Here is a 13,851-nt window from a genome sequence, read left to right as displayed (position 1 = left end):
ACTGCCATATTCCACACACCAGTAAAAAACGTATATCACGCAATATACATTTCCTTTTACCATGGGAACCTATGAGTGACGGATACCACTGTTTGCCTATACAGCGGCATCCATCTGAGGGGTACGACAGGAAATCCTCCCAATGTGTACCTCCAAAAGGTGCTGCAAAATATACCGTGAAAGCACCCTAAGTAAGGGTACGGCCACACGGTCAGAAAGCAAAAATATGGAGTGAATTCCAAAAAGGAAAGAAGTTGTACCCGTCCTTTAGGCTACATGCACACGACCGTTGTGTGTTTTGCGGTCCGCAAATTGCGAATGCGCAAAAAAGGATGGTGTCCGTGTGCGTTCTGCAATTTGCGGAACGGCATGGACAGCCTTTGATATAACTGCCTATTCTTGTCCGCAAAACGCACAAGAATAGGACAGGTTATATTTATTTTTTTCTGCGGGGCCACGGAATGGAGCGACGAATGCGCACAGCACACGGATCTTTTGCAGCCCCATTGAAGTGAATGGGTCCACATCCGAGCCGCAAAAACTGCGGCTCGGATGCGGACCAAAACAACGGCCATGTGCATGAGGCCTTATGATCAAGTCCTTATTTTGGCCTCCAAAACTGCATGCAGAAACCTGACCACTTGGCCGCACTCTAGGATCAGGATCTGTTCAGGGAAAAACTGATGGTGTTGTGTTCTTTCTGTCCGGATTGAAGTCGGACTGCATGTGTTTTTCACGCACGTGAAGAAAAACTGAAGAATGACTACATCTCCTAGCAAACATTAGTAAAAAATGCATTACATCCAGATGTCTTCCATTTTTCACGCCTGCCCTATTCACTTCTATGGAGCAAGGGCTGCGTGAAAGATGCACAATGTAGACCACGCTATGATTTTTCCTGAACGCAAAGTTGATGTCAGAAAAATGACACTCTTGTACCCAGACCCATTGAAATGAACAGGCCAGGATTCATTCCGGATGCTTTGCGTTCACTACATGCATCCGGACGGAAAACTTGCTGGTTTGAAAGAGCCCTAACACTGGTGTCTGCTTATGGATATCCACTCTCTTGGGAAGATCCCCCTGTGTTAGGCCTCTTTCACACGAACGTATTGGTTCCGTTCCGTTCATTGAGGACCCCAATTTGCGGCCCCTAATGCACGGGGTAATGTCCGTGTGGCGGTTGGGACGGATCCAGACTCATTGAACTTGAATGGGTCCGTGATCCATCCGTTCCGCAAAAAGATAGAAAAAGCTCTATTTTCATGCGGAAGGAAAGCACGTAACGGAACACCATGGAAGCACTTCCGTTCCGTTCCGCACGGCATCTCCGGATTTGCGGACCCATTCAAGTGAATGGGCCCGCATCCGTAAGGCGGAATGCCCATGGCTGGTGACCCGTGTATTGCAGAACCGCAATACGGCTATGGAACGAATACATTAGTGGGAAAGAGGCCTAAGACTACACATAGAACAACGAGTATAAGGCAGCAGGGATACAAGGATTGAGCATGTTGGATTTTACCCTTGCTGTTATCTTTAGCGTATTTTCCATCAGTGTAGATTATTGGCAGAACATAACGAACCCCGTAGGTGTGTGAGCCCCACCTTAGGGCTCATGCACATGAACGTTCCATGTTTTTCAGTCCGCAAATTGCAGATCCGCAAAACATGGAGGCTGCCCGTTTGAATTCCCCAATTTGCGGAACGGAACGGGCAGACCATTAGAGAAATGCCTATTCTTGTCTGCAAAGCGGACAAGAATAAGACATGATCTATAATTTTTGCGGGGCCACGGAAAGGAGCAACGGCAGGACACAGAGTGCTGTCCGCATCTTTTGCTGCCCCATTGCAATGAAAGGGTCCGCATCCGAGCCGCAAAAAATGCAGCTCGGATGCGGAACCCAATCAAGTTTGTGTGAATGCACCCTTACCCATATCCGTGGCTGAAACTTTTTCTGTGCTGTATGGTTGTGGACACAAGGACAGATTACAACGGATCACCATTATAACAAATACTTACAAGGCACCTCGCCTGTATTTGTGCAGATGTAGCAGAGCACAATTTGTAACTGGGCACGGCATTCGTTGAACATGTGATCTCAAGAGTGGGGATACGTGTGCATTGTGAATTTGTCTGCAGTCCTATGTAAAACTGCTGATAACACAATGTGATACCATTATACATGTACATGACAAACTCATCCCTACTTCACCTGTACGCTGTTGTTTTATCAGGGCACAAAACTCGTGCTGCTATCGGACTACATATTATTTTACAGTTCATTAAATACTGATGTCAGGACAGGCGACTGTGGGGGATGGGGATGGTCATTTCCAATTCATTTATCAATGTAGGATACCTACCTAGTGATCTATAGCTTGGATATATAAGGGAGTGATGAATGATGTGCAATCCACTGTACAGTATCAGGGCATCATCAGGGGTAAGAGAAGGCTATGTTTCTATACAGGATGACCTCTGAAAACTGTTTGTTGCCTTGTCTATAGGCATGGGGAACATCTACAAGGATCTATGTCTATCTCCTGCCCATAGAGATAACACTTCTGCAATTAACCAGCCCCCAAACCTCTAGACCCCAAGACCTACAGGTGTCCTATTAAAGGAGCTACCTTTTCCCAGAAAAAGTGCCCCCTTTGTTCATAGGTTGAGTCGGGTACTGCAGCCTATTTAAGTCACATGTGTAAAATAAATAAATAACATAAGTAAATAAATAAATAAATAAAAAGGGGCAGTTTTTGAAAAAGAAAAAAAGACCATTTCCTGTAACCTTAAAACCCCCTTTTTAATTAGAAGAGAATAGTTGAAGACCCCAATTCACTGGCATATTGTACGCACCTACATGCCGCAGAATGCCATTCCTTTGACCTCCGCACGAAACCTCTAGTTTTGTCAGACATATTCAGAGACATTACCTGTCGGAATTCAATAGCTTTTGATGTGTAGCATCCTGCACTTTGTAAGGCGGGTAACACTTTGCTCTATTGTTTAAAAGAAAAGGCTAATAATGTTGACTGCAATAGTTATCTTGACCTAAGATCATGAAACTTGGTGCCGGGATAATGACTCAAATTTGAGGTTATAGACCGAGAATGCTAAAAATTTACCAGGACTGCTTTTTGAAGTGATGAAATAAACGCCGTCTTGTTCCAGAAGTAATAACCTACGAGACATCATCCTCTCAGCATCTGATAAATAGAAGCCATTCTCTGTTTGTTTGTGTGTTATTCACATTACATGGAGACATGTGTCTTCCTCATCTCCTTTTCATTGCTGGAGAATAATTAGTGGGGACGTCCTAGAGCCAGCTTGACGTGAAATGACTGCGAGACATGATCACAACTTCAAATAAGACGAGTGGCTGGCACATATTTCATGTGAATGCAGTCTGCCACTGGGGGCGCACTAAGATGCAAGGATAAAGGAATTCTTGCAAAGATTTTTTGCTAGGCTTTTTTGCTAGGCTTTATATGCTTGTACCCCCCCCCCCCCTATGTATTCACCCCTATGGGAATTTTTGGGTCATTATTGGGGTTTTATCATTTTACAAAAACACATTTTCATAAGTGAGCGATGTACAGACTCATAGACGCTCAGCTGAGTGTTTCTGCTCTTTCATTTTGGCGAATGATGAGGGTTGCAGCACGCAAACTCCCACAGATGAAAAAGTTCTGATATGACACTATGATATGTCAAAGGTTTTTGTAAAATGATAGTTGCCCTTTATGAGCCCTCTCATAATCGTCAGTGCTAATCTCATCACACTACATCCACAATGTACAGAGGTGTAATAAGGCACCGATAGACTAGGTGGCCCTACTGTACCTCTGCGTGACTCCAATTGTACATGAGTGAGTGCATGCGTGTTATGTGATAATTATAGGAAATTCAGGTTTCTCATAGTTTCTCTTTCAGCCTAATATCTTGTCTTTAGGTGGTTATGTTGGGACCTATAGTCCTACAGCAAAAGCAAAAGCTGCTTTAAAATTTGAAGCATAGTTTGATAGTTACCTCTTTCTTCTTTTTCACATCAGCTGATTCATGCCTGACAGTTTTGAACGCCAATCAAGTATTGGTGTTCACAGTAAAAATTATTACCAGTAATGGACCACTAGTTGGCGCCAGTTCTCTAGTTATCAAATGCACAGGTAACTGCTGCTCTGATTGTTTCAGACACCAGCATAAGAAATGTGCTTATGTAATTGTATCTACAAGTCAAAGCCCCAAACAGTTCAGTTTTATTTGAATACAAGGAAATGAGACAGTAATCAGTCTATCTATCTATCTATCTATGTTTATCCATCTATCGATCTATCTATCTATGTTTATCTATCCATCTATATCTATCTATCTATGTTTATCTATCCATCTATCTATCTATCTATCTATCTATCCATCTATCCATCTATATCTATCTATCCATCTATATCTATCTATCTATCTATCCATCCATCCATCCATGTCTATCTATCTATCTATCTATCTATCTATCAATCTATGTCTATCTATCTATTATCCATCTATCCATGTATGTCTGTCTATCTATCTATCTATCTATCTATCTATCTATCTATCTATCAATCTATGTCTATCTATCCATCGATGTCTATCTATCTATCTATCTATCTATCTATCTATCTATCCATCTATCCATCTATGTCTGTATATCTATCTATCTATCTATCTATCTATCTATCTATCTATCTATCTATCCATCTATGTCTATCTATCTATCTATCTATCTATCTATGTTTATCGATCTATCGATCTATCTATCTATGTTTATCTATCCATCTATATCTATCTATCTATGTTTATCTATCCATCTATCTATCTATCTATCTATCTATCCATCTATCCATCTATATCTATCTATCCATCTATATCTATCTATCTATCCATCCATCCATCCATGTCTATCTATCTATCTATCTATCTATCTATCAATCTATGTCTATCTATCTATTATCCATCTATCCATGTATGTCTGTCTATCTATCTATCTATCTATCTATCTATCTATCAATCTATGTCTATCTATCTATTATCCATCTATCCATGTATGTCTGTCTATCTATCTATCTATCTATCTATCTATCTATCAATCTATGTCTATCTATCCATCGATGTCTATCTATCTATCTATCTATCTATCTATCTATCTATCTATCTATCCATCTATCCATCTATGTCTGTATATCTATCTATCTATCTATCTATCTATCTATACATCTATGTCTATCTATCTATCCATCTATGTCTGTCTATTCATCTATCTATCCATCTATGTCTGTCTATCCATCTATCTATCCATCTATCTGTCTATCTCTCTCTCTCTCTAACTAATCGAATCGACCAAGGACAACATCTGCATGGAGTTTGTATGTTCTCCCCGTGTTCATGTGGGTTCCTCCGGGTTCTCCGTTTTCCTCTCACACTCCAATCTGATAGGGACCTTAGATTGTGAGCCCCATTTGGAGAAGCTTGATGCTGATGTCTGTAAAGCGCTACGGAATATAGTAGCACTATATAAGTGCAAAAAAAAATAAAAAAAATAAATCTATTTATTATATTTGACATCTATTAATTATTATCTATTTATTATTTGGCAATTATCTATTGTTCATTAAATCTATCTATTTATCTGTCTGTTTAGCTATATGTCTACCTATTGCTTTATCACAGAATCTATATTTTGTGACAAATTCTGAACTCTATTATCTATTGATGATCTGTCTATATATATATATATATATATATATATATATATATATGTGTGTGAAACTTTATCCATTATTATATGTATGAAACTTATTAATGTGATCACTATTATACTGTGTGTCAGTTTATTATTTCATTGTATCTATAAAACATATTTCTATGTGACAAAATCTAATCATTAAATGTGTTAATAATATATAATAGTCATTATACTGTGTGTCACTCCATTATTTCACATTTTTAGCCCTTAAATATGTACCTATGTGAGTACCCTCTATATATCATGCTAATAACCATATTATTAATGCCATACAAGCTCTTACAATATCGGACTAGGCTGCCCCATAGCCTGCCTATACACAGCTGTACAGAAGCCACTCTTCCTGCAGTCCACCATGGCTCCAGGAGGCTCCTGACCTGAGTGATGATGAAACTCTGTGCAGGCTCTGTGTGCAATGATTGTGAAATCCTCGGCTGCTGTCAGTCTGTCCTGTGATGTAGCCCGGGCTGGAGAGACACAAATCCCACAGCTTTGAAATCCCATCCCTTGGCTTTGTTGTGCCGTGTTGTGGGCGTGCATCCAAACAGGACGAGCAGTATAAGAGCCCCAGGTCCTGAGCATCTTCTCACAGTAACATTGGAGACCTCTGCTGAGAAGCACCTCCCAGGACTTACCAGCCTGACCATGCCTCTTCTTCTCAGGATGCTCATGACCCTCCTCACTCTTGTGCAAGGAGCCTCTACCTATGTGGTGATGGCAAACTCCAATTCTATCAAGAGTGCTCCTGCAGCACCAGCTGGTCAACCTCTGGGCTTCTACCCAGTCAGTGTCAGCCCAGACTCCTACTATGACATTGCCAACAAGTACCAGCCCTTTGATGCCTACCCGGTAAGTAGCCAATATGTTACTGTCTGCTTCTGATCTTCTGTGTTCTCCACTGTCCATAAGTTGTTTAGAAGAGTAATGCATGTGTCAAGATGTCCACCATGTTTCAGTAGGGACATCATTCTAACCATTTACTGCTAAGTAACTAGATGTGATTGTTAGCTCAGTGGGTCAGTGTGAATGCATGCATGCTATGTATTGCATGTGATCATCCACATCAGTGCTATACTGACATCTCCTGTATCTTTTAGCTCTACAGTTGCACAGAGGATGATGATTGTGCTCTAGATGAATTCTGCCATAGCTCTAGAAATGGCAACAACATGGTCTGCCTGGCATGCAGGAAACGCAGAAAAAGGTGCCTCAGGGATGCCATGTGCTGCATGGGCAACTACTGTAGTAATGGTAAGTCCTCTCACCAGGCTGTCAGTGCCTGATGCCAATATGTTTTTGTTTTTTTTAAAGAATGTAGATGGAGTTGATGGAGAAGACCTAGTAGTGGCAAATCCAGTTCTGCTTTCAATAGTGCCTATTACTATTATTATTAAATCCCTTGTAGCACTGCTTTATGCATGACAATCTTGAGCTACAGGGCAACCTCAAAACTGTGTGTACAAAACAGAGGTCCCACTTCAGACCCAGAGACTGGAAAAACCACAGCCCATTAATTTAAGCTGAAATATCCTGTTTGAAATGTAAAGCGACTGTATGGGAGCAATGAATGCCACATTGTCCGCAGCTGTAACACTAAGTGGGTATTTTGCCTAACAACAAAATCTTGTCCTGTCTTTGAGGATTTGTACAAACTCTCTAACGACAAAGCTCATGAGAAAACCAGGGGGGCTCCCTAAACTTTAGCATAAATACTAAAGGGTCACTTACCATGACAATTGTAACTGGTCTTACCTACCAGCCAGTTTAAAGTTAGCTTTAAGCTTTGTTGGTGACCTACTGTGATTGTGCTCTTCAGTAAGCCATTGTATACACGAATGAAGAGCATTGTGTTACATTGTCAAAGTGGACCAGGTGATTGCTTTGTGAAGCCATTTACACATGTCCTGCATAATAATCTCCTTATGGACTGCTTTGGATCTCTGCTAAATGGCGCACACTTCTATAGTCCTGTGCTAAATTGTGACTTGTACCCTCACAGGTATTTGTATTGAGCAAGAAAGTGAACGTTTCCCACATCATGGATATGTGGAGGATCCTATAATGGAGACATACAATGCTGACCAGGCTACGATGGATACCAACACCAAATTTACTACATCTCCTTCTGGAATGCAGCCATTTAAAGGTAAATACATGTCTATGACAGGGATGATATTAGACCTTTCATTCCTCTTTGTAATATTATGTCCAGTTAAGAGGAACATTAATTGCTGATGTTATTTTCACTGTATGGTGAAGGCAGGTGTATCTTATATTACACCAGTATTCAATACGTAATAGAGAGCAGATAGCTTAAGGAACTGCTATGTGTCATTCATTGCAAGCACTGACATGGACTTGTTTTTTTCTCTAGGTCGGGATGGGGATGTGTGTCTCAGGTCATCAGACTGTGGACCAGGACTTTGTTGTGCACGCCACTTCTGGTCAAAGATCTGCAAACCTGTCCTTGAGGAAGGTCAAGTGTGCACCAAGCACAGGAGAAAAGGATCTCACGGTCTGGAGATATTCCAGCGTTGTCATTGTGGAGCAGGACTGTCCTGCAAGTTTCAGAAAGGAGAGTTCACAACAGTTCCAAAATCCTCCAGGCTTCACACGTGTCAGAGACTTTGAAAGCTCTCCATGGACTTCTTATCACTAAGTTGAGCTACAGTAGGACTTTGATTGACAGATGACTTATTCTTTGGATGTACCTGTAACCTTATAACAGTTTACATAAAGTACTCTGGAGGTTGTCTATGATCCAGGGTCACCTGAATGGTTTCTTTTTATGGAACTGCACTTTATTCCCTGTGTTTGCAGTAAATTACTGTGTTGTACATACAATGCAACGCTCTCAGTTGTATATATTTATGATTGTGGAAAGTTAAAACTGCTGCCATTCTGCTTCTATCTTGTACATTTGTACACATCCCCCGACCCCTTTTTATAATGTATAAAGAATTTATGTTTTAGGATCTAAGCATTTTTATTTTAAATAAAATATTTGGAAAAATGAAAAAAATATTTTGTCTGTGATAATAGACCTGGTTTTATGTCAGAGATTTCCAACAACTATAATGACTTTCTATCTGCTCGTTTATTGTCAGATTTGTATGGAAATATTCAGTTTTACAATTTCCATACAATTTTGTTGACTTGGGAGGCTCACATCATCTAAAGGTCAACTATGTTGCTGCTTAAATTCACACATTGAGGTGTTCTAGATAACCCATAGCATTAGTAACAGCCACCATAGGAGACTTTATGGATATGTTTTATTTTATTGTTTATATTATAATATGGAATACAAACCAACAAGTAACAAAAATTGGTTCGAGAAATGGCTACTATACTATGATAGGTTCGAAATAGATCCAGATTGCTGGAATTTGTAGTTATACAGAAGCTGGAGGACACAATGCCACCAAGTCAGTACATGCAACAGCCAAAGGCACAAAGCGGAACATAGTTACAATTGAAAGTGGAGTAACTTTCAAAGGATGGGAGGATGTAAAGTAGCATTATACTTGGTCAATGGTTGATCATACAGGTCCTGTACACACCCACCCTCCCCTTCTGTCTATCTCCATCAGCTTTTGTCATCTTCAGGAAGAACTTTTTACTGGCTCCTGCCCCTTGTAGCACCTAAAGCTGTAGACACAGAAAAACACAATGAGGATAGAGGAAACAAAAAAACTAAGAAGATATTTCCGCTTGAAAGAAAGATAGGAGGCAAATCCTGAACAAGTAGGGTCATATGATCCCTCAGTTGTAAGGAGCACGTTGACATAAAACATGAGAGAGAGCTCTATACCTGCAGGACATCTTACTGCTTCATGATCACACAATCTGTTCATTAGAGACACCGACAGTCCAGTCAAAGAAATGGACAACTTTGGGTTCCCAGAACAATGCAAGTATTCACAGCATACTGTATAGTAAAGTGTCATTTTGCATTGCGGTAAGGGTTTCCTGGTGGTTAACTACTGGAATGAATGACCCCCATGTTTGCATTATTAATCCTTGAGTGGAGAAACATTCCATGCAACAATTGCAGCCTTTAATAAAAGACAATTTCATACTAGGTAGGTTAAAGAGTTGCATAGCCAGACAGTAACATGACAATATATGTATATATTATGCCATAGGAGGCATGACAAAGTTTCGTGAACATTGAAGCCATGAACAACATCCAGAAAGGATGGAATACTGTAATATGCGTCAGAAAACCTAACAAGCTAGTAATTGTCCATTGGAATACTTTGTCTTTTTACATTCCCTCTCAATCTCTACATATATACATTTACATGCAGCAATTGCCTCCACTGTATCGGGACAGGCAATGGCTACTGCTATTGCTCATCCTCATACAGATTCATTGTTTCTGGCAGCAATCTGCTGCCCAGAGACAATGATTTAAGTGTCCACATCAACCATGATTTCACCTTATGAACCAGCATTTTGCTTGTTCATCAAGTAATCTGTGGCACCTTTACACTGGTCGATTATCGTGAACGAGCATTTATACTAAAGTTCGTTCCCAATTAGAATTGACCTTGTGGTTCATCCCGGCAGTCGTTTCGCGGCGAACGTTGCTCGTTCGCGATTCGCCGAACGTGCGAACATATGGCGATATTCGCACGCAACAATTTTTTTTTGCAGAGCGCCAAGCTTTGACCCATGACACATCCATCAGGTGGGACAGGAGAGCCAATTGAGACGTTTCAGCACATGGTCACAACCCCAAACCTTTAACAGAACCCGATCTGGCAACTATTTTACATTATGTGTTTTGCCAGTGTAGGGAGAAGTTGCATTTTGGAGCAGGGACAGACTGTTAGGGACACCAAACGCTAGCTAATAGGGCCACAAAAGTCCTTGTAAGGACTGGTATAGGTGTGCTATCGATAGGTGTTATATATAGAGGTATATATAGAGGGGTGTGATATACTTATACTTTCTAACATAGAAATTATATTATAGTGTATTTGTATTGTGCAGCAGTTGTGTGTGGTTCTGCTGCGATACCGCAGCTAAATAGAGGGACAAACGCTATTGGAGTAACTAATTGCAACGGGTGTGATATACCTGTTGCCCCCCCCCCCCCCCAATAAAACTGCTTGAGGGCTGTGATATACCTTCCGCCACAAAATCCTGTTTGAGGGGTGCTATATACCTGTTTCCGCCAAATACTGATTGAGGAGTGCTATATAGCAGTTTCCGCCAAATACTGATTGAGGGGTGCTATATACCTGTTTCCGTCAAATACTGATTGAGAAGTGCCATATCATTTCTTCCACAAAATACTGATTATGGGGTGCTATTGCTATATACCTTCTTCCACCAAATACAGATTGAGGGCTGCGATACACCTGCTTCCACAAAATACTGATTGAGGGGTGCCATATACCTGTTTCCGCCAAATACTGATTGACGGGTGCTATATACCTGTTTCTGCCAAATACCGATTGAGGGGTGCCATATACCTTCTGTGCTATATACCTGTTTCTGCCAAATACCGATTGAGGGGTGCTATTGCTATATACATTCTTCCACCAAATACTGATTGAGGGCTGCGATACACCTGATTCCACCAAATACTGATTGAGGGGTGCTATATACCTGTTTCTGCCAAATACTGATTGAGGGGTGCCATATACCTGTTTCTGCCAAATACTGATTGAGGGGGGGCTATATACCTTCTTCCACTAAATACTGATTGAGGGGTGCTATTTGAGGGGTGTAATTACTTTGGTTTCTGCACTGATTACTAATAAAATGCGGACTGGTTATTATCTAACATTTGTAGACAACACAATCTAACTAAATTAATAACACGCAAACAGTTGCACCCCTTAGCAGTGATGACCTCCACTAAACATTTCCAGTAGCTGCAAATAAGATTTGCACAATATTGAAAAGGAATGTTGGACCATTCCTCCCTGCAAATGTGTTTTATTTTATCAATAGTTCTAGCATGCCTTGTGTGCAACGCCCTCTTCAAGTCATGCCATGGCCATGGTGCGGAAACATTGTACAACAAGAAAGTTGTCTTGTGTAACTAGAGATGAGCGAATTAAAAAAATAAATAATTCAGCTGCTTCGCTGATAGTGATAGCGCGTGCCCCCGTTATTGTACCCCTCAGATGCCACGTTCATACAGGATCGCAGCATCTGAGTGTATAATTAAGAGTAAAAAAAAAATTCAATCAAACTTACCGCCTCTATTTGCTCGCGACGGGCCAGCCGCCTCCATCTTGCTTGAAGATGTCAGCCGAAATCCCGCGCAGCGCGAGATTACATCTTCACGCCGGCTGGCAAGATGGTGGCGGCCGGCCCATCACGAGCAAATGGAGGCAGTAAGTTTGATAATTTATTTTTTTTATTCTTAATTTTTAACTCAGATGCTGCGATCCCAGCTCCCAATCATTGCACCCGCTAATTACAAAAAAAAAATGTGCTTTGTGCTTTTTGTAAAAAAAATGGAGGAGGTAAGTTTGAATTTTTTAGTTTTTTTATACTATTTCAGGTTAAAATTCAGTGTCTTTGTCATAGTGGACAGATGAGCAGAAGTTTTTGCAGTTTGTATAGTTGTCTGTAGGCCGTTTGTTGTCATCCATTGACTCTTTCTCATCTTTTTTCAAGAAGGTCTGTTGTGCTTTTGGAATAAGGCTAGGTCTACACGACGACATTTGTCGCGCGACATTTTGTTGCACCAATGTCGCGCGACAATTTTTATAATGGCAGTCTATGGTGTCGCACTGCAACATGCAACATGCTGCGACTGCGATGCGACAGTCGCAGAAAATCCATTCAAGATGGATTTTTCTGCGACTGTCGCGTCGCAGTCGCAACATGTCGCATGTTGCAGTGCGACACCATAGACTGCCATTATAAAAATAGTCACGCGACATTAGTGCAACAAAATGTCGCGCGACAACTGTTGCGCCCTATCTGTTGCGCGACTTTTTGTCGCGCGACAAATGTCGTCGTGTAGACCTAGCCTAAGGCTATGTCTTCACAACGACATTTGTTGCGCGACAAAAAGTCGCGCAACATTTGTCGCGCGACATTTTGTTGCACTAATGTCGCGCGACAATTTTTATAATGGCAGTCTATGGTGTCGCACTGCAACATGCGACATGCTGCGACTGCGACAGTCGCAGAAAAATCCATCTCGAATGGATTTTCTGCGACTGTCGCGTCGCAGTCGCAGCATGTCGCATGTTGCAGTGCGACACCATAGACTGCCATTATAAAAATTGCCGCGCGACATTAGCGCGACAAATGTCGTCGTGTAGACCTAGCCTAATCTTAACAGGATCCCCACGTCCAGGATGAGCAGCAACAACGTTCCTGAATTTTTCCATTTGTAGAAAATGTGATGTACAGTACACCAAGGTCCAACAATACATTTTCCAGCTCATTGCAAATCTATAACATGCCTTCTGAGGTCTTCTGAAAGTTCTTTAAATTGAGGAATGGTTCACATTAACAAGTCTTTCATGAGAACAAATTTGTCAATAACTAGGCCATGTGTGCCTTTAATTTGCAAAGCACCTATAAACCCACACTTCCAATTTCATCTCTTTATCGAAAGATACATTTTGCCAATTATTTCCTAGAGAAGTTATTAACATATAGATTAATTTACTTTTTTCCTGCCCTGTGAATGTGTGCTCAGTAAAGTACACGATTGTCACAAGTTTTTATGTGCTATTAATTTAATTAGATTGTCTGTACTTGTGACTAGTGATGAGCGGCAGGGGCAATATTCGAATTTGCAATATTTCACAAATATTTTGTAGACTATTCATCATATATTCGCAAATTCGAAAATTTGAGATTATATTCTTGATTGCAAAAATCAGCAATGTAATATTTGCGTAATACGCGTGAAATACAGGCGTGGGTCACTTTTGCTACATTTTTAAGCTGCTAGAAGTTTCCTGAGACTGGAGAAAATGGTTGGCACGGCAGAACATTACAATAGCTTTATATGCAGATAGAGTGCTCCAATATATTTGCGCTTGCGAATTTTCAGCAATTAACCCCTTCAACACCAGGC

The 13,851-nt window shown here is 40.9% G+C and overlaps 1 protein-coding gene across 1 annotated transcript; it reads left to right on the top strand.

The window, feature by feature from the left end:
- Window positions 1-6,274: 6,274 nt before the first annotated feature.
- On the top strand, window positions 6,275-8,758 carry DKK1 (dickkopf WNT signaling pathway inhibitor 1). The gene is made up of 4 exons (XM_044299365.1): window positions 6,275-6,632; window positions 6,881-7,034; window positions 7,783-7,929; window positions 8,158-8,758. Exons 1-4 carry the CDS (start codon window positions 6,429-6,431, stop codon window positions 8,412-8,414), a joined length of 762 nt encoding a protein of 253 aa, XP_044155300.1. The 5' UTR covers window positions 6,275-6,428; the 3' UTR covers window positions 8,415-8,758.
- Window positions 8,759-13,851: the final 5,093 nt, after the last annotated feature.

This window comes from Bufo gargarizans, chromosome 6 (assembly GCF_014858855.1).
Source record: "Bufo gargarizans isolate SCDJY-AF-19 chromosome 6, ASM1485885v1, whole genome shotgun sequence".
NCBI classification, from domain to species: Eukaryota; Metazoa; Chordata; class Amphibia; order Anura; family Bufonidae; genus Bufo; species Bufo gargarizans.
Note: the sequence above shows the minus strand (reverse complement) of the source record. Positions and strands in the feature narration are given on the sequence as shown.

Excerpts from the sequence above, each read along its gene's own strand:
- DKK1 (XM_044299365.1), top strand. The coding sequence starts at position 6,429 with ATGCCTCTTCTTCTCAGGATGCTCATGACCCTCCTCACTCTTGTGCAA. Across the intron at positions 6,633-6,880 it reads AGCCCTTTGATGCCTACCCG|CTCTACAGTTGCACAGAGGA; the intron begins GTAAGTAGCCAA and ends TGTATCTTTTAG. Across the intron at positions 7,930-8,157 it reads TGGAATGCAGCCATTTAAAG|GTCGGGATGGGGATGTGTGT; the intron begins GTAAATACATGT and ends TTTTTTCTCTAG.